Raw genomic sequence first — 26435 nt, 5'->3', positions numbered from 1 at the left:
GAGACGCTGCCGCCTCAGACGAGGGAGGGCTGTTGTGGGCGGGAGTACCCGAATAGGTCGGCGTGTGTCCCCAGGATGCTCGAGGCTTACCTCTGCCCAGACTGGGGTGGCTCTCGGCGCAATCTGTCAAGCTGTTGGACCTGCCGTCCCCGCTCTGACCATTGGCTGGGAAAAGTGGATCTGACAGATGTTCTCAGAGCCCCGGAGCCAGGGCGGAGCGGGGCGGCGGCTCCCACGATCCCAAGGCTGCGCACCTGCCTCCTCCCTCTCCGCCGCCGCCACCTGAGGGATCGAGAACAAAGGTGCTTTGTACAGGCCGCAACCACCTCATTACTTCGTCTTCGGGACTGAGGCTGCTTGGGCCCCCAGCCCAGAATGAAGGTGTGGGGCGGCAAAGGACAAACGCCAATCCCAAAGTGAGCATACTAGCGCGTCACCTAAGGCTCTTTAGAGAAGGTGGTCCCAAAAGCTGTGCGGTCCCTTACGCTCACACTATCCCTAGATCTGCAAAGAAAACGGGGCAGTGTATGAAGGTGGTTGGACAGGCTTCACGGATCCTCGTTCACGCCTCGCTTTCCCCTATCCGGGCAAAGCTTATGTGTCCTTATGTAAAATCTTCCAAACTTCTAATAAGGCAATCTACCCTGCACTAAAGCAGACACGAAAGGCCTGACCTCCCTATAAATACTGCGGATGGAAGACGCCCTTCCTTGCAGTGCGGTGCAGCCTCAGCGGAAGCTTAGTGCCAACCCGGCGCGCACTGCGGTGCACAGAGGGTTAACTGGAGTTGGCGCTGGGTGAAGAGGAGGAGACGCGCTCCCATTGGCGGAAAGTTATCCAGGGGCGGGTCTGTGAATCTGCGCACCCCACCCCGCTGTCCACAACCCCCCACTTCACTTTTGTACCTTTCTCGCCTCGACTGTGAGGCGGGCCGGGACCTGCCGGGCCAGACCAGACCGGACCTCGGGGGCAATGCGGCTGCTGCCCCTGCTGCGGACTGTCCTCTGGGCCGCGTTCCTCGGCTCCCCTCTGCGCGGGGGCTCCAGCCTTCGCCACGTCGTCTACTGGAACTCCAGTAACCCCAGGTAGCCGGGCCGAACCGGGCGTGCGCCTAGGCAAGACTGCGCGCTCCTGGGCTTTGCGCGCGCTCGCCGTTCGCTCTTTGCGCGGCGCCGCCGGAGCCTGGCCGCGCGCCGGGGCTCCTTTGTTTGAGCCGGCGGGGGAGGGGGGAGGGGCGAGGCGCTCCCTGGGTCTCCCCACAGCCCTTTTGCGTTGGGGGGCAGGCAGAAGACCCCCAGCCCCGTGGGTTGCCTAAGGGGTCTTGGAGCTTGGAGCTGGGGGGCCTTTACCCGCACTCTGGGCTCCGCCCCCCTCGCTGCTCTCCTGGCGATCCCCAGCCTCCCGCCGGCTGGAGCTGGGACGGACGAACTTGAGAGCGAGGGAGGGGGCCTTACTCTTGAGATAGAGCGTGGGTTACTCTCTTGCCCGCTGGGTCTCACCTCTGGCTCTCGCTCTGTCTCCTGATCTCATTTGCTATCTCTGCTTTCATCTCTGTCTTTACTGGTCCTCTGTTTCTTTCCAGTGTCAGCCCTGCCCTTCTAGCCGCATCGCCTCTGGGCAAGTCTCCTGACCTTGCTAACCTCATTTATCTCACCTGTATAATGGGCTAATAATACCTAGTACCCTGGGAAGTCCGGCGGGGTAAGTGAGGTCATGTATGTAAAGGAGGTGCAGGGTGTGCAGATATAAATCATTATTTCCTTCTCTCTCCTGAGCTGCCTGCCTTTGAACCTCACTCTGTTTTACTGTTTCCATCCCCCTCCCCAAATCTCCCTGCCTCTCTTCTGTTTCCCATCTGTTTTCCTTTCTGATTTTCTACTTGAGACAATCTGTGACTCTATTCATTTGTTCACTCACTAACATTTAAACACAAACTGTGTGCCCGGCCCTGTGCTAGGTTGCAGGGGATGCCACTATATAGATGAGAAGATCAAGACCCTGCCCTCTGGGATTCCACAGACTCTCCGGAGAGCCTGCATAAAGACAGGTCATTACAATACCAATACCAAGTGATAAGAGCTATTGTTGTCCTTGGACTCTGAATTCCTCTATCTCTGTTACAGACCAGTGCCTCTGAATCACTGTTAAAATGCAGGTTTCTCACCCCCAGTCTTAAGGCTTCTGACTCATTCATTCAATCCACAAATATTTATGAAGGCTGTCTTGTGGTGGGCACGTTTCCAGGCACTGGGGATGCGGTAGAACAGAACTTACCAAGGCCCTGTCCTCACTCAGCTTGCGTTCTATGCCTGGGCTGACTCAGCCCAGGAATCTTCATTTCTCATCAGAACGGCTACAGGTGGTCCTTGGACCACCCATTGGAGGCCTCTCCTAAGTCACGCTTCACTGTGTTTATGGTATGGGGGGTGGTTCATGCAGCTTTCTCTACAGTGGGGAGCAGCGCGTTCCAGCCCTTCCCTCCTGTGCTGGCTTCCCCAGGCAACTCCCAAGAGGTGGGGGAGTCCCAAGAAGACTGAAGACTGGGTGGTGTGTGGACTCCCTGCCCTGCCTGGCACTTCCTCCTCCTGGCCAAAAAAGGGAGGCGCCTAGCACCCACTCCTTCATTATTATTATTATTATTATTATTATTTTATTTTATTTTATTTTATTTTTTTTCTGAGACGGAGTTTCGCTCTTGTTACCCAGGCTGGAGTGCAATGGCGCGATCTCGGCTCACCGCAACCTCCACCTCCTGGATTCAGGCAATTCTCCTGCCTCAGCCTCCTGAGTAGCTGGGATTACAGGCACGCACCACCATGCCCAGCTAATTTTTTGTATTTTTAGTAGAGACGGGGTTTCACCATGTTGACCAGGATGGTCTCGATCTCTCGACCTCGTGATCCACCCGCCTCGGCCTCCCAAAGTGCTGGGATTACAGGCTTGAGCCACCGCGCCCAGCCAATTTTTTTTTTTTTTTTTTAATTTTAGAATTTATTCATTTAGAGACCGGGTCTTGCTCTGTCACCCAGGCTGGAGTGTGATTTCATGATTAATAGGTCACTACAGCCTCAAATTCATGGGCTCAAAGGATCCTCCCACCCCAGCCTCCCAAATAGCTGGGATTACAGGAGTGCACCACCACTGATGGCTTTTATTTATTTGTGGTAGAGACACTCTCACCAAGGTGCCCAGGCTGGTCTTGAACTCCTGGCCTCAAGCAATCCCCCTGCCTTGGCCTCCCAAGGTGCTGGGATTCAGATGTGAACCGCTGCACGTGGCCTCCCTCATTCTTTTTTTTCTTTTTTTTTTTTTTTTTTTTTCTTGAGACGGAGTTTCGCTCTTGTTACCCAGGCTGGAGTGCAATGGCGCGATCTCGGCTCACCGCAACCTCCGCCTCCTGGGCTCAGGCAATTCTCCTGCCTCAGCCTCCCAAGTAGCTGGGATTACAGGCACGCGCCACCACGCCCAGCTAGTTTTTTGTAGTTTTAGTAGAGACGGGGTTTCACCATGTTGACCAGGATGGTCTCGATCTCTCGACCTCGTGATCCACCCGCCTCGGCCTCCCAAAGTGCTGGGATTACAGGCTTGAGCCACCGCGCCCGGCCCTCTTTTTTTTTTTTTTTTTAACATGATAGTCTTTTCACTTTGGGGTTGAAGTCAAAGGATACTGTTCCTCACTTTGTGTCTGTGTTTGAGGAGACCTTTCCCAGCCCTTGTCTGCACCTGTGTCTGCAGTCACACTGTGGGTCATGTCCATATCTGTACATCCTTGCCTCCCTGCCCAGCTTCTTCACAGCATCCATCCACCTGAGGCTGATCAAGCCTGGTGCTATACCACACCGAGCACTGGGCACCAGGGCCAGAGAGAGGTGTGTGGTAGCTCTAGCCTGAAACACAGGGTGTGGTGGCTTTTCTTCTCGCATCTAAGCTGTGTGGTTATGGGCACTGCAGGCCTTAGCCTCTCGGAACCTGTGAATCAATCATCTCATCCATTGCTTGCACTCTGTCTCTCAAGAGCTGTCAGTCTGGGGACCTCCGGCCTTCCTGAGCTTCTCTGTTGCTCGTGGGCTGGCAGGGGCCTCTGAGAAGGGGTGTCTCTGGCCTCCATGGCCCAGCCATGTGGTGCCCTCCCCTCCTCAGCTCACTCCTGCCTTATGCCTGCAGGCTGCTTCGCGGAGACGCCATGGTGGAGCTGGGCCTCAACGATTACCTAGACATTGTCTGCCCCCACTACGAAGGCCCAGGACCCCCTGAGGGCCCTGAGACATTTGCTTTATACATGGTGGACAGGCCAGGCTATGAGGCCTGCCAGGCAGAGGGGCCCCGGGCCTACAAGCGCTGGGTATGCTCTCTGCCCTTCGGCCACGTCCAATTCTCAGAGAAGATTCAACGCTTCACACCCTTCTCCCTGGGCTTTGAGTTCTTGCCTGGAGAGACTTACTACTACATCTGTGAGTGGCCAAGGGCATGCTGGACACCTCCTAGGAAGGCTGGGGCAGGGGAAGGAGAGGCCTGGGAGGAGGAGGGGGCTGGTCTCTAATGGACATGGGGGCGTGGGCTGAACTCAGGACTGAGGAGGGAAATGTCTAGAGAGGAGAAAGGAGGAGGAGTGAGGAAAGGGGCCAGGGAGGTGAGGGGCCTGGATGGGGCCTGATGCATGGGTGTGGCCCCAAAGTAAGGAAATGCTTTCCAGGGACCTGGAGGGAAGAAATGCTGGGAGCGTCTGAAACAGTCTAAGGCATACGAAGGGGTGACTCCCTGTGCTAACTTCTTCCCAATTTCCCACTCCCCAGCGGTGCCCACTCCAGAGAGTTCTGGCCGGTGCTTGAGGCTCCAGGTGTCTGTCTGCTGCAAGGAGAGGGGTAAATGGGTTAGGGCATGGACCCTACTGGCTAATTTGGGGCCCTGGGAAGGAGTGAGAAGAATCTGGGAGCATCAGACCCCAAGGGTACTGGTGAAGCTTCAAGCTGTGACCTCTTCTCCCCATTTAGCCTTGTGGGAGCTTCCACTGCACCACCGTTCCCCCAACTTCTTTTTTTTTTTTTTTTTAAGAGCGAGTCACTGGGCATAGTGGCTCACGCCTGTAATCCCAGCACTTTGGGAGGCCGAGGCAGGTGGATCACCTGAGGTGAGGAGTTCGAGACCAACCTGACCAACATGGTGAAACCCTGTCTCTACTAAAAATACAAAAAATTAGGCGGGAGTGGTGGCACATGCCTTTAATTCCAGCTACCTGGGAGGCTGAGGCAGGAGAATTGCTTGAACCTGGAAGGGGTTACAGTGAGCCGAGATCACGCCACTGCACTCCAGCCTGGGCAACAAGAATGAAACTCCTCAAAAAAAAAAAAAGAAAAGAAAAGAAAAAAAGAAAAGAGACAAAGTTTTGCTGTATTGCCCAGGCTGGAGTGCAGTGGCAGATCATAGCTCACTGCAGCCTAAAAATCCTGGAGTCAAGTGATCCTCCTGCCTCAGCTTCTGCAGTAGCTGGGGTTACAGGCCTATGCCACCACAACTGGCTAAATTAATTTTTATTTTTAGTAAAGATGGGATATCACTGTGTTGTCCAGGCTGGTCTCGAACTCCTGACCTCAAGAGATCCTCCTGCCGCCCAAAGCATTGGGATTACAGGCGTGAACCACCACGTCTTGTATGGCCTCACCGTACAATACTATTTTTTCTTTTGAGACAGAGTCTCGCTCTTGCTCTGTCGCCCAGGCTGGAGGGCAGTGGTGTGATCTCAGCTCACTGCAACCTCACCCTCCTGGGTTCAACCAGTTCTCCCGCCTCAGTCTCCCAAGTCGCTGGAACTACAGGCGTGCGCCACCCAGCTAATTTTGTTTTTTCTTTTTGGAAGAGGCAGGTTTTCACCATGTTGGCTAGGCTGGTCTTGAACTCCTGGCCTCAAGTGATCCACTCGCCTCAGCCTCCCAAAGTGTTGGACTTACAGGTGTCAGCCATTGCACCCAACCTACTGTACACTTTTTTTAAGGTGGGCCAAGAGAACGGAGTGTCCGGGGCAAGGCCCTTCAAAGCCTTAGCTGGGTTGGTTGTCTGTCGTGGCAGTTCAGGGAAGGCTTAGAAGTTGGGGCTTAGAAAGGATGAGGTCATAGATCACGGGAAGGGAGTGGCTGGTTTGGCAGACCCTGGAGGACCGGACAGGAGGGAATCTGCTAATGGGAAGTGCAGGAAGGAGGCCACTGAAGTGGGAAGACTGATCAGTGCTACCGCCTCCCTCTCACAGAGTCTGAGTCAGCCCATCCTGTTGGGAGCCCTGGAGAGAGCGGCACATCAGGGTGGCGAGGTGGGGACACTCCCAGCCCCCTTTGCCTCTTGCTATTGCTGCTGCTCCTGATTCTTCGTCTCCTGCGAATTCTGTGAGCCAAGCAGAACTTCCCTCTCACCCCAAAGAGCCAGAGCCCTCCCAGGACCCCCCAGAGGAGGAGGAATCCCTGCTGCCTGCACTGGGGTACCAGTCCACACCGACAAGACGGAGCATTGATGGGGGAGATCGGGGCGTCTGAGGTGACCCTTGCAGGTGCCTGTCCCCTCATCACAGACTAAAGAAGAACTGCAGGCAGACCTGGACAGCCTGAAGCAGAGGCAAGACAAACAGGTGTTTTGCAGCTGTTCCGAGGGACTCAACCTATCCCGCAGGAGGACTGGGATTTGGTACGATCAGATCAAGCCAGCTGAGGGCCAAGGCTGAAGACCTGGGGACAGGTGGATTGCTGGACCAGGGCAAAGAAGCAGCCCTGCCATCTGTGCCCTGTGGACCTCTTCCCTGGGGCAGCACCTTGCCCCCCCCCCAGGGGGTCACTCGCTTGTCTTCTATGAAGACGGACTCTTCATGAGGTTAATATCATGCCAGTTTGTATTTTTATAAGTATCCAGACCAAACCTTCAATAAACCACCCATCTTTCTGTTGCCCTCCTCAACCTACTGCCCTCAGGCCCCTTCCCTGATAGCAGGACTCCCTGTGGCCTGTGCTCGCAGCTTAGCTTGGCCTGACCTCCATGCCAGCTGTGCTCAGACCATCCATGCCAGGCCTCAGTGGGCACCCCTCTAGGCAATGTGGGGTGGGTGCCAGTGGCAGCTGTGGAGCTTGGCACCCTCTCTCACCTCCCCAGCCGGTTTCCTGTGCTGAGGAGGGGCAGATGCTCTTGATAGTCCACCCGCTCAGGGCCCTGCCCAAGTCCTGGTAGCACCAAGCAGGGTGCCCAGCAAAAGCAAGGCCTAGTATTAATAGAAAGGCAGCATCTGGGTTTCAGAATGCCTAGGTCCCTGAGAGCTGGTCATCCCTCTCCCTCCCCAAGGGCCCTCTGGGCGGTGCCTGGCCTAGAACTGGGAAGGTGGGGTCAGATCAAAGCCTCCTTCCCCAGCGGCCTCTTTGTTCTTAGCTTTTATAAGGAGGAGGAGGTGGGGCTGAGGAGGGAGGGCCCCCTCTTCTCTCAGCCTACACTCTCTCTTCTACCTCTGGCAGGCGAGGCTGTGATCCCCACAAGGCCAAGTGGGGCCCTCTTTCTGAATGGTGCCCTGGGTGGTGCCTGGGTAAGGGGCGCCCCTTCCCCTGCAGCTGTGCTTTACCCGCCCCGGTGCCCCGCAGCCTCCACTGGCACGGTGCCGGCCTGCCTGGCACCGAGCCAGCGATCGATAGGTGGCTGTTGTGCTGATTAGCTTGGCCCGGCTGCGGCAGCGAGAGGCAGCGTGTGAACACGGTTGCGGGGGTGCGGGGGTGACGAGGAGGGGGGCGGAGGGAGGGGCTCTAGGGGTCCAGAGAGCGACACAGAGGTGCTAGAGTTTTCGAGCTCCTCCCCCACCCTCTTGCACACCTAGGTCAGATCCCGGTCTCTTGGAGGGGGCGGGTATCCTGTCCCCTGCCACCACGGGCCAATTTGAGCTGTCATCCTTCATGTTAATTCCATTGCTCTGGCTGAGGCCTTGGGCAGCACCGCGGTCAGTCCCTTCCCCCATTCGAGGCCACCTTTCAGAAAATGCCTCTCGTAGGTAGGTGCGTCTGGGGCACAAAGGAGAGGGTGGCGTCGGCTGGAGAAGCTATGGGCTAGGTCTTCAGGTCCTGGGTTCAAGTTCCATCTTTACCGTCAACCAGGAGGGTGTCTATACGTTGCCGTGGAAACCGACTTACTGCTGCCTCTACCCCTCCCAAGTGAAGCCATAGGCGGAGTAGACTGGGAGCGACTGGTTAGCAGCCCTTGCCCTGAATTGAGAACTGTGGGGGTCTCACCCAGCTCCCAGCGGCCCCAGGCCACCCCCTCTTCTTCGCGGAACCAGGCGGGCGCGCTCGCTCCCGCGGCTGGGGCTGGCGCGCGGATCCGCTGCTGATAAGAACGCATGTGCGAAAGAGACGCGGGGCCCTGTCTGCTCTCCCGCACTCAGACGCACGCCCTCACTGTCGGGCTCTTCCACTTAACACGGACACACGCCCCTGCCGGCCGCCCAGCCCCTTGCAGGTGCAAGGGCGGATGCCTCTGCGACCAAGGGAGCTGGGCTGGGGAGGTGGGGCGCGGGGCAGGGGTTTGTAACTTAGGACCGCCCAGCCACAGGCGCTCAGGCCAAGCCGGCCTTCCCTACGCTCACTTTGCTCATAGCCTGCGCGGGCGGCTGATTCAGTCCCGGGGCGCGTCCCCATGGAAAGCCAGGGCCAAGTCCACTCATAGGGCCGAGACCGGCTGCAGGTGCTGAGAGGTCTTCCGGGCACAGGGCCTTACCCTCGAGAAGTCCTCGAGGCGCGTTCCAGGGTGCGGTTCCAGGAGGCTGGGCACGCCTGCAAGTTTTGGGGCGTCACCGATCTCCCCTAAACTCGGTAGCGTTAGGTGGCTCAGGGTGGGGCCCTCAATTTCCCGGGCCTGCCCTAGTCTCTCCGGAATCGATGCGAAAATTCCACTGTTCTTTACCTCGCCCAATCTCCCTGTTTGAAAGCCTGAGAGTCTCAGCGACCGGGAATCCTGCTCCACACTTTCTGGGGTTGCAAATCTTCCTTTTCGTCTCCAGATTCAACCCTGAAATTTTGTTCTTTTTCTGTCACCTCCCCTTTTTCTTCCCTTTTGTTAGTTCCTTCTTTCCTTTCTTTCTTTTTCATTCATTCAGCACATTGTGAGCTTCCAGCGCGACTTTCTTTCAGTAGGCCAGTCGCTAGCTGGGGTCGTCGGGGGATCCCCAGCGGTGACGCAATTGGAAAGGGTGCACTCTGGCTTCTAAATAGCCAATAGAATCCCGGGGCCTGGGGCATGAGGTCATCAGCGGTGATGCCCATTGGTTCGGGTCTGGAAGTGAGGAGGGGGTCCCCATAGCAACCGACGGCGCGTCCGAGTGCAACCTGGAAAGTAATGTTTGCCTGAGCTGCTGTGGCAGCTTGGGTAGGTGCTTGGGATGGGATGTGGAAGCTGGGGTGGAGCTCAGCTTCCCAGGTGCTGCACCCCTAGCCCAGGCAAGCTCTTATTTCTCTTGAGATGCGTTTTCTCACTCAAAGTAATGGTCAGGACCACTTAACGCAGAAAGATCGGGAGTGGGTTGGTTATTGGCGACAGCTTTGGGGTCCTGGGTGCAGAGCTGCTGCCACCAGGAATGTTAGTGCTGAGATCCTGTGTTCATCTGCATATCGTCTGCATCTCATTTGCATTCTCTTCATTTAAGGTCAAAGTGGGCAGACATCTCCACATCCCCAGCCCTGTCGCTTGTCTGTTTCTGGAATCTATCCCTGAGTGACTCTGTAATCTGTCCCTGAGTTCTCCACCTTCATACCCCACCTCTCCTCCCACTCTCCAGTGTCTGCTGGGGACGGGATGGGGGCAAACCCAGCTACAGGAGAAAGGATAAGGAGTCTGTTCTCCCTCTGGATGTTTGGTGACAGATGGGGAGTGCTGGTCTGTACTGCCTGGAGACTAAATTGGCAAAGCCAGTGGTGGGGGAGGTGCCCCGGCTGGGTGGAGGGTCTCCAGGGCCAAATCACCCACATGCCTGGCAGGGTGCTGGAACTAGGGATGCCAGGTTCCAGCAAGGGGCAGGCCCGCCCACCTGTCTGGTGCCAAGGCAGCTTCCTTCCTCCAATTAAACACTAATGAGGTGTCATTAACCCTTACCTCGCCTGCCAGCCTTCAGGTGGAACTCAAATTCACGGTCTCACACTGAGGGAAGGGGAGGAAAGCAGGGCTTCGGGGGAGCTGAGTGGTGGCGAGCGGACCAACAGAAAGGAAGCCAGGGTCAGAGACCTGAGCAGCGTCCACGATTATCCTCTGTGGGCTTCTGCAGTCTAGAAATGGTGTCCCACTGGGAGAATGCTCGTGTTCCTTTGTTCCTTGATTCAACAATTATTAAGCACCTCACCTACTCCTACTAAGTAAATACTAGGCTGCATACTAGATGCTGGGGATACATACTTGCACAAGACAAGATCCTTTCCCTTAAGGGATCTTCAAATTGCCCGAGGAGAGAGACTGGCCAATGAATAATTATAATGCAAAGTGAAAATGCTAATACAGAGCTATATATGAAGTGTTATGGGAACACAGGGAAAATGGGTCGTCAGAGAAGGCTTTGATTTTGAAGGACAAAGTTTATAGCAGAGAGGGATGTAGAGAAGTCATGCTGTCTGTAGACTTGACAGTGTGAGGCTGTGTCTGGTTGTGTTTTCAGGACTGCTGGTGTCCGCCCTCCCAGAGCTGCATGTTTGGCATCGTATGTATGTGTGCGAGTGTGTATGTGTGTGTGTTGTGTCTGGAATCCCTTCTCCTGAAACACGTTGTGGTTTTATTACAGATCAATGTTTGCTGTGAAGCTCTTGAGCAGATTGGCCTGAACCTGCCCAGCCCAGGGGAGGGGAAGTGGAGAGCTGATGTTGGCTTCTTGGGAAAGGGTGGGCAGGCACCATCTTCACACCTGGGGCCCAGACCCCTGGCTGCCCAAGTGGCAGCAGGCTGAACAAGGAAGGCAAAGTGTTGGGCCCCAGGCTTTGGTAGGGTGTGTCCAGGGACACACCCTACTGTCCCTGTCTGTCCCCTCTGTTAGAGTTAGTCCCCTCTGTCCCTAACTCCTCAGAGGAGACACAGAGACACGGGGGTTACTGCTACCCCTCCCCACCAAGATCTCAGGCCCCCTCCCCCAACCTGTTCGTCTTCTGTCTGTGGAGGAGCAGGCCGGCTCAGACCTGTTCGCTGGCTCTCCCACAGGGATCGGATCCTTTCCAGGGGACACAGAGGGCTGGGGAATGCTGGAGCTTACTGGGTGGCCGCCAGATACTCCACCCTGGCCCTCTGAGGCTCCCCCCATCCTGGATTCTCCCCACCCACACTAGGGTGCCACTTTTCAGGTTTTTGCCCAGACACAAACATCTTTGCCAAGGAAGCCTTCAATCACTAGGCAGAGGGTGGGGGCCAGAGCTCTGGCAGGGAAGACTTGCTGGGGGCGCTGGTTGTGATGCTACTCAGAGACCTCTGCTCCAATCTCTCTTCTTCCTTGCAGCCACTTTCTTCCTTTCTTTCTTTTTCCCTTTCTTTCTTTTTTAAGAGGCAGGGTTTCACTCTGTTCTCAGGCTGAAGGGCAATGGTGTGATCATAGTTCACTGCAGCCTCGGACTTCTGGGCTCAAGTCGTCCTCCCACCTCAGCCTCCCAAGTAGCTGGGACACAGGCGTGTGCCACCACGCCCGGCTGATTTTTGTATTTTTAGTAGAGATGGGGTTTCGCCATGTTGGCCAGGATGGTCTCCATCTCTTGACCTTGGGATCCACCCGCCTCAGCCTCCCAAAGTGCTGGGATTACAGGCCTGAGCCACCGCCCCCGGCAATAACCTCTTCATTATAAGAAACCCTCCATGAGTCCAGTGGCTCCTGGATCCTAAACAAGTGCTAAGTGCTTCCCAGACATTATGTATCTTAATCCTCATAAGGACCAGCGCCCTGAGGTGGGGCATTGTTCTCCCATTTTACAGATGAGGAAGCAGTCTCAGAGAAGTTAAGTGACTAGCATAGCTAGTGAGTGGTAGAACTGGAATTCGAATCCAAGCCCAGGCGGTTCACTGCTGGGCCAGTGCTGCTTACCTCTCATCTTTTCTGGAAATACATTCAGAGGACTCACACACCTCTAGTGTAACACCCCAGAGCTGCCTCCCTGCTCCAGGCTTCTTGGCTTGCTGGACTCATCAGAGGGATCAGAACAGGACTAGTAGAATCAGAGGTGATTACACCCCGACGCCACCCACCAAGCCCTGCATGCGAATTTCCTGTGAGCTGGACCACACAGCAGTGCACCATGTTCCTGCTGTCGGTCATGGATGTGGTTCCATGTGAACTCGAGGATGTCAGAGCACCCGCGGAGCCATGCTGACACACACGCTTGGAAGCCAGAAGACATGTGCATCACCCTTCTGCAGCACCCAGGTTTCCCTGTTAGGACTGCACCAACAGCCTGCCTGGGCTGGGGGCATACACGGGCCCCGTGTGAGGTGCAGAACTGTGAATATTTCCTGCCTGGAGCTGGCAGCTGCCTCTCGCTCACACGTGTGCCCAATCTTGCCTCTCACAGGCTCCTTGTTTATTTGTTTAATGAATTATTTATCCATACACCCTGCTTCCCTCCTGACCTCCCTTTCCCCAGACCCTCACCTCCATGATTTACTGAACACAGCTCAGCTCTGTGGTGCCACCCACGGTCCCAGGAGCTGGCTTGGGCCACACAGCCTGAGAACTCCCTCTGCCCCACACCTGCTCCTCTCCCTGCTTCCTTGGCCTCTGAGGGATGGAGGAGAGTGAGGCACCATGTCAGAGTCCTCCCAGGAGCTGAGCTCAGTGCCCCTGGAGAGATTGTGGCAGCCAGCAGTGTACTCGAAAGCCCAAGGGTCAGAGCCTATAGGTGAGGAGGAGGAGGAGGCCTGAAGCCCTGAAAACAGGACCAGCCCCGTGGAGGGAGCTCCAGCCTCCACAGAGGCCTTCATCCTATCAGGCCTTGGACACCAGTTTTTCACACTATAGATTGTGATCCATTGGGGATGAAGTCAAGAAGTCAATTTTATGGGCCTCAACCAGCTTTTTATTTTATTGTTTTTACTTTTAAGACTAGAACAGAGGAAGATATTAGAGTGCATCCTCTGTAGTAAGGGTAAGTATTGTTTCATGATACTTAGTTGTGTGTGTGTATATATGAGTGAGCGTGTGAGTCTGTGTGTGTGTGTGTGTGTTACTGAATTGCAATGCAAAATATATTCCTACTGTGGTGGATCACAGGAACAACTTGAGTTACAGTTATACACAAACATCTAGACCCCATCAGTAGAGGCCTGGGTCCTTCCGTGACTCACATGCCACAGAGAGAGGCCTTTAGATTAGGCCCCAGGCATGTGGACGGTGGCTCAGATCTTATACACAGGGGCTCAGTCCCTAGAGAAGCCCAGACCTTATGAACAGAGGCCTATGGACAGGCATAGGCATTGTAACCAGAAGCACATGTCCTGTAGACAGAACTGCCATATATAGCTGTATAGTTTGTGCATGGCACAAAGGGGAAGGGGACTCACTAAGACAGGGAGCTACACAGGGCCACCTCTCACTGAAGGAAGCAGCACCTTTGTTTTGCACAAAGCCACCACTTGCCAGGAGAGGCACCCTAGGGACTGAGCCTGCAAAGAAGGGTACTTTTTCTAATTCACACAAAGGCCCAAATCAGCTAGCAGCCCTACGGATAGAGCCCCAGGTGGACAAAGCACTGGATCCCATGGATACAGGCCTAGGCCCTCCAGAGAGGATCTCAACTTCAAAACCAGAGGCTTCGACCCCATAGAGAGAGCTGCTGAAATCCTGTGGAGAGGGCTCCAGATTCTAAGAGAAGGGCTCAGTTATTATTGGAGGGTGGGTGTGGGGGTGCTAGATTCTAAGTACCCAGGCCTTATAGAAAAAGGCCCAGATCCTTAAGCAAAACCTTGATTCTATGAACAGGGATATGTGTTTTCTAAAATGGAATTTAAAGTCCTAGATCAAACCAGCAAGCTCCCATTCACTATGAATATGGGCAGCGTCTCTGCCAACTGTGGGCCCTACAAAGAGAAGCTGACCTTGTGGAGCACGGAACATGGTTTGAGTGGAGGGACTGGGATTCGTGGCACCTGGAGTAAGCAGGTTAGCTTCATTTGGGTGAAACAAATCTCTCTGGAGATGAGGAGCCTGTGGGGAGGGAGAGCTGTTTGCAGTCTCCCACTCCCATCCCAAGGGGCCTAATTTATTTTCTGGCTCCTGAGAAGGAAGAATAGATCTTCTGGGGTGAAGAGGAGCCCAGAGAGGGCAGAACCTACTCTCACCTGGCAGCAATCAGACACAGAGCCTATTCTGGATGGCACCACCCCTGCCCCCAGCCTAGCACCTGAAGATGACTTGTGGTCAAGACCCTGTCCTGCCACAGATAAGCAGATGAGGGGAGCCTGCATGTTCCCTCTCCCGCAGGACAGAAGCGAAGTAGCGGCATGCCTGTCTCCCTGGACACAGGTGGTTGGCTTGGGTTCTGAGAACCCAGTTAGACCTGGTTCTGCCTGGTCTGGGACTCTCCAAAAGAGACAAGTTAAGGGGTGGATAGCCTTAGGTCTGGTTTCTGAATCCTTTTCCTGAACTTATTTATTTATTATTTCTTTTTTTTTTTTTTCTTTTTTTTTTTTATTTGAGACGGAGTTTCACTCTTGTTACCCAGGCTGGAGTGCAATGGCGCGATCTCGGCTCACCGCAACCTCCGCCTCCTGGGCTCAGGCAATTCTCCTGCCTCAGCCTCCTGAGTAGCTGGGATTACAGGCACGTGCCACCATGCCCAGCTAGTTTTTTGAATTTTTAGTAGAAACAGGGTTTCACCATGTTGACCAGGATGGTCTCGATCTCTCGACCTCGTGATCCACCCGCCTTGGCCTCCCAAAGTGCTGGGATTACAAGCTTGAGCCACCGCGCCCGGCTATTTATTATTTTCTTTAATTAATTTATTTATTTTTAAGACGGGGTTTCACCATATTGGTCAGGCTGGTCTTGAACTCCCAACCTCGGGTGATCCGCCCGCCTTGGCCTCCAGAGTGCTTGGATTACAGGCGTGAGCCACCATGCCCAGCCCTGAACTTCTACTTCCTAGGAATAGAGAGGAGGAGAGCATGAAACTGTGTGTATTGGGATGCATGCGGGTTTACGTGTGTCACGTGTGGATGTGTAGAGGTGTGTGCTCCTGTGTCTCTGTGCCTGGGTTTCTCCTGATCTCTAGCCATCTGATAGTGTCCTTTCCTGTATGTGTCTGCAAGGCATAGCTGTGTGTCCGTATGTCTGTGTCAGGTGCTTCTGTCTCTATGTTCTCTGCCTTTGGGTGACTGCACCTCTTTTCCTGAATGTGTGTGTGTGAAATGTGTGCTTGGGTGTCACTGTGAGGACAATGACTGTGGTGACAGCTGGAACACAAGGTGCTCTGCCCTCTGCCTCAGTATCCACGTCTCTGAGAGTAGGAGTGAGAATGCCTGGGGACACCCTTGGCTGCCCCGGGGGAGGCCCTGCCTAAGTGCCTCTTTTGTAGGTGTCCAGGGAAGCCTGCTTTGCCCCAGCTGACTCTCCTTGGCCCCCTCCTGTGCCTTGGGCCCTGGACTGCTGAAGGCCCTTACATCACCCAGTAGTGACATTCTGGGGGATGAGCTCTTTCACTCCTCCTCCAAGAAAAGCTCAGCTGGGGGGCTTCAGGTCACCAGCTGTCAGGGCCTTGGTGCCAGCTGAGGACTCTCCACCACCCTTCTGTGCCCACCTGAGTCCTCATGTACACGAGAAAAGGGGGCATGGACGCAGCGAAGGCCACAGTGTTCAGAAGGGAAGGGGGTCCAGCCCTACTTACTGAGAGGTCCTGGACCCTCCAGCTTCTTGTCAAGTCTGCTCCTTCACCACCACCACCAACCCCCCCTTCCCCCCCCCCCCTCCGCTTCCGAGAGATGAAAGGGCTTCCCTGAGATCGACATCCTCATCTTGGGTTCCCAAATCTTTCTGGGAAATCCAGCCTAGGGAGCAAAAGGCCGAGGACCAGTTGTAGCAAACTAAACCCAAAAGGGAGAGACGAAGCACGCGCCGGTCTTTCCCAAGGGGGCAACACGGGCCCCACCTCCCACGCATCGCGCGCTCCCGGCCGGAGCGGGACGGGGCCTGTCGGGGGCGCGCCAGGGGCGGGGCTTTCGGGGGCGCGCCCAGGAGGGCGGAGGGAAGTGTTGGGGGCGTGGCCTAAGGCTGGGGGCCGGCGGCGGCGGCAGGAGGGAGCTGGGAAGCGGAGAAGCCGGGAGCGCGGGGCTCAGTCGGGGGGCGGCGGCGGCGGCGGCTCCGGGGATGGCGGCGGCTCCGCTGCTGCTGCTGCTGCTGCTCGTGCCCGTGCCGCTGCTGCCGCTGCTGGCCCAAGGGCCCGGAGGGGCGCTGGGAAACCGGCATGCGGTGTACTGGAACAGCTCCAACCAACAGTGAGTCGGGGGCCTGGGAGTCCGCGCGTCCCATGTCAGTGGGAGGGGGAGCCGATGGGGCCAAGAAGTCCTAGGGGAACCCAGGGTGGGAGTCCTGGGAGACCAGAGCTGGGGGCTGGGAGGGGACGGAGAGGGGGACGCACTCTGTGGGCGTCTAGGAAACTCGGGGGTGTCAGAACAGGCTGTTGGGCTACAGTCAGGAGCGCTCGGGCCGTGCGGAGGAGACTGCTGGAGTGGCCCCCCACCACCCCATCTTGGCTTTTCTCCGCACCCGCCACTGGAATAGCATGGCCCGGTCCCACAGTTCCCCCAGCTGGGCTGGGGTTTGGGGGCAGCGGTGTGCTGGCGGTAGGCCGCCGCATTTTGGGGCCCAGGATGACCTGTTTTTGGCCATGAAGGCTTCCAGGGGTTCTGTCTAGGACTCCCTCTTTTAAAAGTGGGGTCCAGAGCTGGGGTAGGGAGTCCGACCGAGCACCTCCCTAGAAGGAAGGCGATTGGGTTGTCTTGGTTGTATGGATAAGCCCAGGGGTGAGCTAGGGCTGGGTCGCCGAGTTGGGGGGCCCTGAGAATGCTGCTTGGTTCGGATGGGAACGTGGGGTACCGGCAAGAGGGAAGGAGGCAGGGAGATGTCGGTGTGTCACACACGCACACACACGCCCGGGCTGGGGACGGCGAATGGCTCCAAGTGTGAGCGGGCGTGTGCGGCTGTCAGTGTGCGTGTATGTCTGAGTGTGTGATTTGTGTGTCTGCGTCGGCGATCGTCTGGGGGTGGGAGCGGGCGGCGGGTCGGGGAAGGGGCTGCGGTCGCTGTCCGCGCGGCCGGCTGCGTCTGGGCTGGGGTGGCTGTTGGCGCCGCCGCGGTCTGGGCGGGTGTCAGGGCGGCCGTGTGGTTTCCCGGGGTGTGTGGCGCGGCGGCCGGGTGCTGGCTGCGGGGCCGGGTCCTCATTCTGCTCAGTCCTTGCTGCCCTTGCCGTCTCCTCCCTGCCGAGCCGCCGTGTGTATCACCCCGGCCACCTTAGTGTGTTTCTGTGTGTTGGTAGGGGGTGATCCCTGGGGACGCTGGGGTCACTGTCACACCTGCCCGGGCGGTGGCGGCAGCACTGCCTCTGGCTCCCCACCCCGGGGGCTGACCAGGGAGCAAATGGCCAGACCCCAGGGGAGGGGACCGGCAGGGCCGGGCGGCCGCGACCCCCAACCTCCCGGGGGAGGGGCTGCCGCTCGCCGCTCCGCTCTTTGTTGTTTGGGGCTCCGCGCCTCCCCCTCTCTCCCTCCTCGCGCCCGGAGTGTCAGACTGGGGGTGGGGATGAGCCAACGACGCCCCCCTTTCGCTTCCCATGGAAACCTCGGGGGTGGGGACGTGGCCCCTCCCCCCCGGAGCGGGACTTCGAGAACTCTGGGGGGCGCTGGGAGCTGACACTCCAGCTCTATCTAGCTCAGCCCCCTCCCCCAGACTCACAATGTCTGCCCTCCACCCCGCTAGAGTCTGGCGGGGAGCGGAGAGCTCGCAGGTGAGGGGCCCCGGGTTCCCCGCCACCCTTGGGGCACCTCGGGGTTCTTAGGGGAAGCCAGAGCCTGCGGGCGGGGGGGATGCGGGAATAGGTTTGGTGGGGGGAGGTGTTGATCAGGTTCCCCTCCCCCGCATACACCTGGGCGCAGGTGAAAGCTCAGGGAGCGGGTATGGGAACCCGGGTTCCGGGAGCCTCCTTTCTGTCCTCTCTACTCCGTGCGGGCCTGGACCGGCAGAGGTAGGAGGGGGCGCACACCGGGCCAGGAGACTGCCGCCGCCCCCGCCTCGCTTCCCGGGCCTTTGTTGCCGCTGCGCCCGGGCTCCCCGGCTCCCTCACTGCGGCAGCCGCGGCCCCATAAATCGTGAGAGCGACGTGCTCCGGAGCCGAGAGTGGAGAGGGCCGGGGAGCTGGGGGCGGGGCCGACCAAGCCACAGGCTCCCGCGCCCCCTCCCCCTCGTCACGTGAGCTGGGCTCCTGGCTCCCACCTCCCGTCACGTGTGGAGGGTCTCTGCCCCTTGGGGTCACGTGGGGAGGGTCTTGCGACCCCGCCTCCTGGGGGTCACGTGGGAGGGTGCTGGTGGGACACGTGCGTCGGCCTCCTTTGACAGACCTGGGGGCAGTGCCCTGCACACCGGCCGCGACCTAGCCCTCTGCTCCCCACTCAGTCCTTCCGTTTAGTCCCCTGGAATAGGCGAGACCTGTTCCCAACCTGGCCCAGAAACGGGTTGGGGGGCTGTATTGAAGGGATGTATGAGCGTGTGAGGTCGAGGAGTCCCCTAAGCCGGGAATTGAACTTGGTGGAGGGGGAGAGGGACGGCCGACGGCCAAATGTGTGCCCCCTGGCCTGTGTTTCATTTCTTTGCAGAACTGAGCAAGAATGTTGGTATTCACCCCTGTCTCAAGAAGCCTAGGGAACATCGTTCTACAGCTGTCTCTCGACCTATCTCTGAAATGTTTCTGTTGCTGATCTCTCTTTCATTCATACATTCATTCAACAAATATTTGTTGAGGCTCTACTATGTCCCTGATGGTTTTTCTGTGTTATCTCCCAGTCTCTGAGTCTCAGCCCTGCACCCTTCCCTGTGCCTGCTTCTCTCCTTCGCGTCTCTGTCTCGTCTCCGCCGTCTGTGGGCCTCTGGCCTGTCTGTTCCTCCTGTTCTCCAAGACTCTCTGGGTTCTCGTTCTCTTCCCTGCCTCTCTCGGTTTCTGGCTTCTCTCGCGCTCCGTGTCTCCCTTCCTTTCCCCTTTCAGTGAATCCGGCCTCTGCCAACCTCCCCTCTCGGTGTGTGTCTCCCCCTCACTCGTCTCTGTGTCTCGCTTTCGGCGGGTCTCGCGCTCCTCTCCGCCGCTGCAGATCAATAAACCTTCGCCGCCGCCGCCGCCGCCGCTGTCGCAGGGAGGAGGGGCGGAGGTGTCGGGCGCGCTGATTCTCCCCCACCCGACGCGGCCCAGGGAAGCCCTGCGCCCAGACCCGGACTAGCCAGACTGGGACGGGTGGGGCGCCGCGGCCCAGGGCGCTTGAGGGGTGCAGGGGTGTCAGGGTGCAACCGCCGCCCCGCGAGCGTTCCCGCCACCACCGCCACCATCCTCAAAGCCCGGGCGCGCGGACCCCACGCCGCGCACACGTGGTCCGGCCTCGCCTGCTGGAGCGGGCGGCGCGCAGCCTCGGGGGCGCGCGCTAGAGGGAAGAGGAACTCGGGTCTGTGTTCTTCCTCTGCCCCTTTAAGTCTGCAGCCCGCCGACTAAGGCCGGAGCTGGGGCTGAGGGATGGCGAGGATTTAACAAGTTCAGGGGTCCTGGGATCCTTTTCCTACTCCCTGGTCTTCTTAGACACCCTGTTTACGTGCCTTAATTGCTCCGGGCAGGGGGAGAAGTTTGCTCCTTCCCCGCTCCGCCCCCTCGGCCCCTCCACGGACACTCCGGGCTAATGGGGGCCTGGCGCAGGCAGGCGGGTCACTGAGAGAGAGAAGAGAGAGAGAGAGAGAGAGAGGAGAAGAAGAGAAGAGAGAGGCGTCCGGATGCACCTCAGAGGCGGTGAGAGTCGGGAGAGACCGAAATAACGGGGTGAGGGGGCACCCCCTCCAAATGGGGTGTGTCGACATTCGCCTTTCTGCAAAAGAGGCGAGAGGCTACAGGAGATGAAGTGGAGCAAGAAGCTAGAACAGTACGAAGGGGCAGGGCACAACCCAGTCCCCAGGTCCCAGCCCACCCCCACCCTTCCGCAGGAGGTGCGGCCCTGGAGGCGGGGTTAGCTGCGGAGCTTCTCAGGGGCCTAGCGGCACCTCGGTCTCCGCACTGCTAGGGAGAGGCGGGGAGGGAGGATGACAGATTCAATTAAAGCGCCCAAGCCAAGCAGACACGTTGGATCTCCGAAGAGTTGTGGCTGGGAATTCCTGGCTCCCACCCCGTTTGTCCCCGTGCCCTCTGTGTGCCAACTGGGCCCAGCCACCCCACTGGCAGGTCTTTCTCTCACATGCCCAGCCTTGGGGGGCATTTCAGGGCCTGTTCCTCCCACCTATCGCAGGAGTATGTAACAGATGGCTTCCCTTCACCTGTGGTCGCCCTACAACCTTTTTTAAAAGGCTAGTCCTGCCCTGTGGAGGAAATTGAATTACCTGTAGGAATACCTTGGGTGTTGGCTTCCTCTCTGCTGGAATGGGGTGTGTTGTCGGGGGAACCGGGCGGCACAGCAGGGAGGAGCTGCTTCGGAGTGGGACTGGAAACATGGGTGAGGCTCAAAGACAGAGGTCCCAGTGTGGCTGTGCAGCTGCTCCAGACCTCGAACCCTCACCACTGGTGGCCGGCCCTCTCCCCAAAGCCCGAGGGGAGGAACAGACTATGGGTTTGGGGATGGTCAGGCAAGTCTAGGGTGGCAGCTTGGAGCCAGGCCTGGTCTAACCCGTTTTCCTGCTCCCAGTGCCCCAGGCCAAGACTCCTGCCCACCTGAGTGCCAGGGCAAGGGAGGGGCCTGAATGACCCATTACTCCCATGGGAACCGAGTGGGGCTGGTGGCATTCCTGATGACCCAAGGAGGCTGTGCCAATTCTTACTGGGGTACCCAAACATCAGTTCTCTGTGCCTCACTGCCAGGCTTGGAATGGGTTGCTGGTGGAGGGGACAGCACAGGCAAAGCCAAGGAAGTGGGATGTGGGGGGGATGGGCCGTCAAGGCCCCACCCCGTGCAGAAGCCTTCACGCTCATTTTTTTAATGGATCTAATTACTGTTTGGGGAACTGGGTGGTGCCCGGTGACATGGGGAGTCAGTCCCTCCCCTCAGGGAGCTCCCAGGTACTAGGGACCCTGTACTTTGACATTCTGCCAAGTACCCCATGCCTTTCTGTGTCCACCACACTCTCCTTGCACTGCCAAGATATGTGCATTCTTTTTTTTTTTTTTTGAGACGGAGTTTCGCTCTTGTTACCCAGGCTGGAGTGCAATGGCGCGATCTCGGCTCACCGCAACCTCCGCCTCCTGGGTTCAGGGAATTCTCCTGCCTCAGCCTCCTGAGTAGCTGGGATTACAGGCACGCGCCACCATGCCCGGCTAACTTTTTGCACCTTTAGTAGAGACGGGGTTTCACCATGTTGACCAGGATGGTCTCGATCTCTTGACCTCGTGATCCACCCGCCTCGGCCTCCCAAAGTGCTGGGATTACAGGCTTGAGCCACCGCGCCCGGCTGTGCGTTCTTACTCTAAAGAAATTAGGGAAAACCCCTGCTCCCTCTCCGAGTTTCTTACTCCATTCAGAGATTTCTCGGTCCTCACGCAGCTCAGTACCACCATCGAAGGTGTTAAGACCAACACTTTGATGGTGACTAGCAAGGCAGGTGGGGATTACAAGGGACCCAGCATCTGCTTCTCTGTCCCAAAGAGGGATCAGGGAAATAAGAGGTGCAGCCATCTTGTCTAGGCCCTGTGCCCACTGCTCTGGGCCAGCATCATTCAGGGGGGCCGTGGTGTCAGGCTGAGGAAGGAGGTGCCCAATGAGACAGAAGTTTGGGCTGGTTGGCATGATGCCACGTGGAGTCTTGGTGCTGAGTCCCTGAGCTCCCTCATCTGTTGTTTAAAGTTCCTGGGCGCCTACTTGGCCTTGGCCTCAGGGTGGGGTCTCCGTCAGGGGACTCAAGGTACAGAAGCCAGTGATGCTGTAGTGTGGGGAGGGCAGGGAGAGAGCCCCAGATTGGTGGGCTCCGCCAGTACTGGCATACAGGCCAACACACATACAGCCCAGCTTTCCTATGTGTCTGCCGCCTATGAGCGGCAGTGGACATATTTGTGTGTGTGCCATAGAACTTAGGCATGAAGCCTCTATACATGCGTCTGTGAGGGCAGGTCTCGTCGGACTGGCCCCGGGGGTGGACCGGCAGCCGCAGGGAAGCATGCTGGGAGAAGCGAGGGAGGGTGTCTGTGTCCCTCGGAAGGGATCCCTCCCACGTTCACCCTCGGCTTCCATCCCTCCCATCCCTCCTCCCGGCTGCTGAATTATGGGGGATGGACGGAGGAAATCCGGGCCCGGGTCTGGGAGTCGCTGGGGCCTGCGCCGTTTCTGTGGTAACCACAGCGTGCGTTCCCTGCTCCCCTCCGCCCCTCTCCCTCGCCTCCTTTTCTTTGGAGGCAGGCCGGGCTTTCCTGCGCCTTTGCTACCCTCTGGTGGCCGCCAGGCGAAGGACAGACCAGGAAGGAGGGCACGGAAGGAGCGTTCGGGGAGCGGCGGCACTAGGGCCCCGGGGACAGAGACAGGGCTGAGTCGCGAGGAAGCTCGGAGGAAAAGTCGGGAGGCTCCGCGGACCCTGGGGAGGGGCTGCGGGGCGGTCAGAGGGAAAGCGGCTTGCCTTTGGGGTTTCTTCTCTCTGAGCCGCTTCCTCTTCCCCACAGCCTGCGGCGAGAGGGCTACACCGTGCAGGTGAACGTGAACGACTATCTGGATATTTACTGCCCGCACTACAACAGCTCGGGGGTGGGCCCCGGGGCGGGGCCGGGGCCCGGAGGCGGGGCGGAGCAGTACGTGCTGTACATGGTGAGCCGCAGCGGCTACCGCACCTGCAACGCCAGCCAGGGCTTCAAGCGCTGGGAGTGCAACCGGCCGCACGCCCCGCACAGCCCCATCAAGTTCTCGGAGAAGTTCCAGCGCTACAGCGCCTTCTCGCTGGGCTACGAGTTCCACGCCGGCCACGAGTACTACTACATCTGTAAGTGTCGCGGCCGGGCGGGCGGGCCTGAGCGCGAGCCTGAGTGACAGCCGGGGGGTGGAGCCCCGGGGCCCCGGGGCGGGGCCGGCGCGGCGGGCGCCTGGTCTAGGGGCTGAGAGACGCGGGAGGAGGCGTGGGCACGGGGCGCCTCAGGGGTTCAGCTCAGACGAGGTCGTGGGGCCAAGAAAGGAGTTTCGTGACAGTCCCAAGTGTGGGCTACGGAGAATCGCCGTTTCTGTGGAGGACGTTCCGGGGTTCGAACATCAGGGATCGCAGTTTCTTGAGGGGTGGGACCAGAGGGGCTTCTAGGGCTGACGGCGGAGCTGCAGTGACCCGTGTGCCAAGGGTAGGGGAGCTCCTGAAGGAGACCGCCCGAGGGGGGGCAGTTTGAAAGGGGTGAGAAATAGAGCCGCTGAGGGAGGGCACTGGGCACAAATTGGGCGAAAACGACTCAGGCCCGGTCTCCTCCGCAGCCACGCCCACCCACAACCTGCACTGGAAGTGTCTGAGGATGAAGGTGTTCGTCTGCTGCGCCTCCAGTGAGTAGAATCGGCTCCGAGCCTCGCCCCCACCCTCAGCTCCCTGCTTTGGGGCTCCCCTGGCTTCCTGGGGGTGGGGGCGGAGGGCACAGGTGAGGGGGGCTTGCTCCCCAGCCGTAGCAAGGGGAGGGTATCCTGGCCCTGACTCTCCCCTCCTCTCTCCCCACTCGCACCCCACCCCGCAGCATCGCACTCCGGGGAGAAGCCGGTCCCCACTCTCCCCCTGTTCACCATGGGCCCCAATGTGAAGATCAACGTGCTGGGTGAGTCTGCGCAGCGCCCTCTGGTGGCCACTGCTGGAACCGCAGCCCCCCACCCCAGTGCCTGCTCACCTCGCATGCCTTCCCCTGGGGCACTGACCCTTCCTACCCCGTGGGTGGTCACGTCCCTGGCTCCACTGCTGCTGCCGCTGCCGCGTGCCCCTGCCCTGGCGCGCAACCCAGCCCTCACCAGTCTCTCTGTTCCTCTGTCCACAGAAGACTTTGAGGGAGAGAACCCTCAGGTGCCCAAGCTTGAGAAGAGCATCAGCGGGACCAGCCCCAAACAGGAACACCTGCCCCTGGCCGTGGGCATCGCCTTCTTCCTCATGACGTTCTTGGCCTCCTAGCTCTGCCCCCTCCCCTGGTGGGGAACGGTGGGGCGGGGCTTGGAAGGAGCAGGGAGCCTTTGGCCTCTCCAAGGAAAGCCCAGTAGTGGGGCCCGGACCCCCTCATCCCATGGCTGGAAGTGGGGCCTGCACCATACATCTGTGCCCGCCCCCTCTACCCCTTCCCCCCAGGTAGGGCACTGTAGTGGACCAGGTGCAGGGACAGCCATGGGTCCCAGGTGGCCTTGTGGCTCTGGTAATGTTTGGTACCAAATTTGGGGGCCAAAACAGGCAGTCCTCAGGACTCCCTGGCCCCTGGTACCTTTCCCTCACTCCTGGTGCCCTCTCCCTTTGTCCCTCAGAGAGACGTATGCCCCCACAGAGAGCAAATCGAAGCGTGGGAGGCACCCCCATCGCTCTCCTCCAGGGGCAGAACATGGGGAGGGGACTAGATGGGCAAGGGGCAGCACTGCCTGCTGCCTGCTTCCCCTGTTTACAGCAATAAGCACGTCCTCCTCCCCCACTCCCACTTCCAGGATTGTGGTTTGGATTGAAACCAAGTTTACAAGTAGACACCCCTGGGGGGGGGGGCGGGCAGTGGACAAGGATGGCAAGGGGTGGGCATTGGGGTGCCAGGCAGGCATGTACAGACTCTATATCTCTATATATAATGTACAGACAGACAGAGTCCCTTCCCTCCTTAACCCCCTGACCTTTCTTGACTTCCCCTTCCAGCTTCAGACCCCTTTCCCACCAGGCTAGGCCCCCCACACCCGGGGGACCCCCTGGCCCCTCTTTTGTCTTCTGTGAAGACAGGACCTATGCAACGCACAGACACTTTTGGAGACCGTGAAACAACAACGCCCCCTCCCTTCCAGCCCTGAGCCGGGAACCATCTCCCAGGACCTTGCCCTGCTCACCCTATGTGGTCCCACCCATCCTCCTGGGCCTTTTTCAAGTGCTTTGGCTGTGACTTTCATACTCTGCTCTTAGTCTAAAAAAATAAACTGGAGATAAAAATAACTGAATGTGTGTGATTTCAAGGGCCATCACCCTTCTCTTAGACTGGTTAAACCCCGCAGGTCACAGGGCCTGGGTGGGAGAGGAGATACTGGAGCCAAAGAGTCACAACAAGGTGTTCAGACCATTTTCTGCGGCTCATCTTCTTTACACTGGCAGCGCTGCGTGGCAAGAGCAACAGGGGCCTCCAGGCTGGGCCTGGTTGACCTTGAGCAAATCACTCAACCTCTCTGAGCCTCAGGTATCCCACCAGAAAGACTGGTTCCCGTATCTCTCACACAGGGAATGAAAGGCTCCATCAATTACGGTTTCCACCGTTTCTTCCCCTTGCATTCTGTAATCGGTTTTTGACTGGAGTCTATGGATTTCAGGGGATTTCAGAACCCAGGCAGAAAAAAAATCCAGCTTTATTTTCACTCACCTATAACCGAAATTTAACATTCTCTTGTGTGCTTGGGCAGCGAGCCATAATACTATTAATAGTACCTGTGACTCTGTAACCAGAAATCACAGATGTTTTCAGCCTGCATTATAGCTGTTGAGGATATCTCAAAATATCATTTACACTCATCAGTTCTTTGAAATGATCATAGTTGTTAGATCTTCCTCATTTTTGATGTGTTAGTAAGAAAGCATTTATATTACTATACCAAGAAATGTAAATGTTTTGCTAACATAATTAGCTTCCTTTATAACCCTTTGTAATTTTATTCATGTCAAACATTATGCCCAAGGGGTTGGGAGTTTGGGGCTGGGGCTGCCCATAACTACACCACCCTGCGTGGCTCAGGAAGGCAGAGGGGACAGGAGGCAAAAGACAGGAGAACGGCCACTTCCCAGGAGCCCCGGGGTGAGGTCCGGGTTGACAGGCTGGCGCAGCATAAGGGAGTGTGGATAGGGGCTGAAATGTACCCGGAACTTCACTTGCTCAGCCAAGTGACCGGTCCAGGGAGGGGACACCTTCTTATTGCCAAGCTGTGCGCCCATGGGACTCCATCCCACCCAGGATCTCTAATTGGCACTGCGTGGGCAGGCCGGATCCTGCGTGCCCCTGTGGCTCTTGCCAGCTGCTTTGTGAGAGTGAGCCTTTGGCGGTAGGAACTGTGTCTTCTCCCCCTCTCTACGCATGAAACACGGAAAA

General features: G+C 57.8%; 2 protein-coding genes across 3 annotated transcripts; both read left to right on the top strand.

Annotated features, from left to right (window-relative positions):
• Positions 1-21: 21 nt before the first annotated feature.
• On the top strand, positions 22-6936 carry EFNA4 (ephrin A4). Its single transcript, XM_010348382.3, is given in 5 exon segments — positions 22-1085; positions 4165-4451; positions 4794-4862; positions 6409-6459; positions 6462-6936. Coding segments are annotated over 5 exon segments (558 nt in total). The 5' UTR covers positions 22-972; the 3' UTR covers positions 6500-6936.
• Positions 6937-16219: 9283 nt separating this feature from the next.
• On the top strand, positions 16220-25297 carry EFNA3 (ephrin A3). 2 transcript variants are annotated; one of them, XM_010348380.3, is made up of 5 exons: positions 16220-16452; positions 22836-23149; positions 23623-23688; positions 23874-23951; positions 24165-25297. In XM_010348380.3, exons 1-5 carry the CDS (start codon positions 16325-16327, stop codon positions 24293-24295), a joined length of 717 nt encoding a protein of 238 aa, XP_010346682.2. In that variant the 5' UTR covers positions 16220-16324; the 3' UTR covers positions 24296-25297. The 2 variants fall into 2 exon arrangements, with proteins under 2 accessions (XP_010346682.2, XP_039315790.1); XM_039459856.2 differs by lacking the exon at positions 23874-23951 and having other exon boundaries at positions 16228-16452.
• Positions 25298-26435: the final 1138 nt, after the last annotated feature.

The sequence above is a fragment of the Saimiri boliviensis genome, chromosome 19, assembly GCF_048565385.1.
Source record: "Saimiri boliviensis isolate mSaiBol1 chromosome 19, mSaiBol1.pri, whole genome shotgun sequence".
NCBI classification, from domain to species: Eukaryota; Metazoa; Chordata; class Mammalia; order Primates; family Cebidae; genus Saimiri; species Saimiri boliviensis.
Note: the sequence above shows the minus strand (reverse complement) of the source record. Positions and strands in the feature narration are given on the sequence as shown.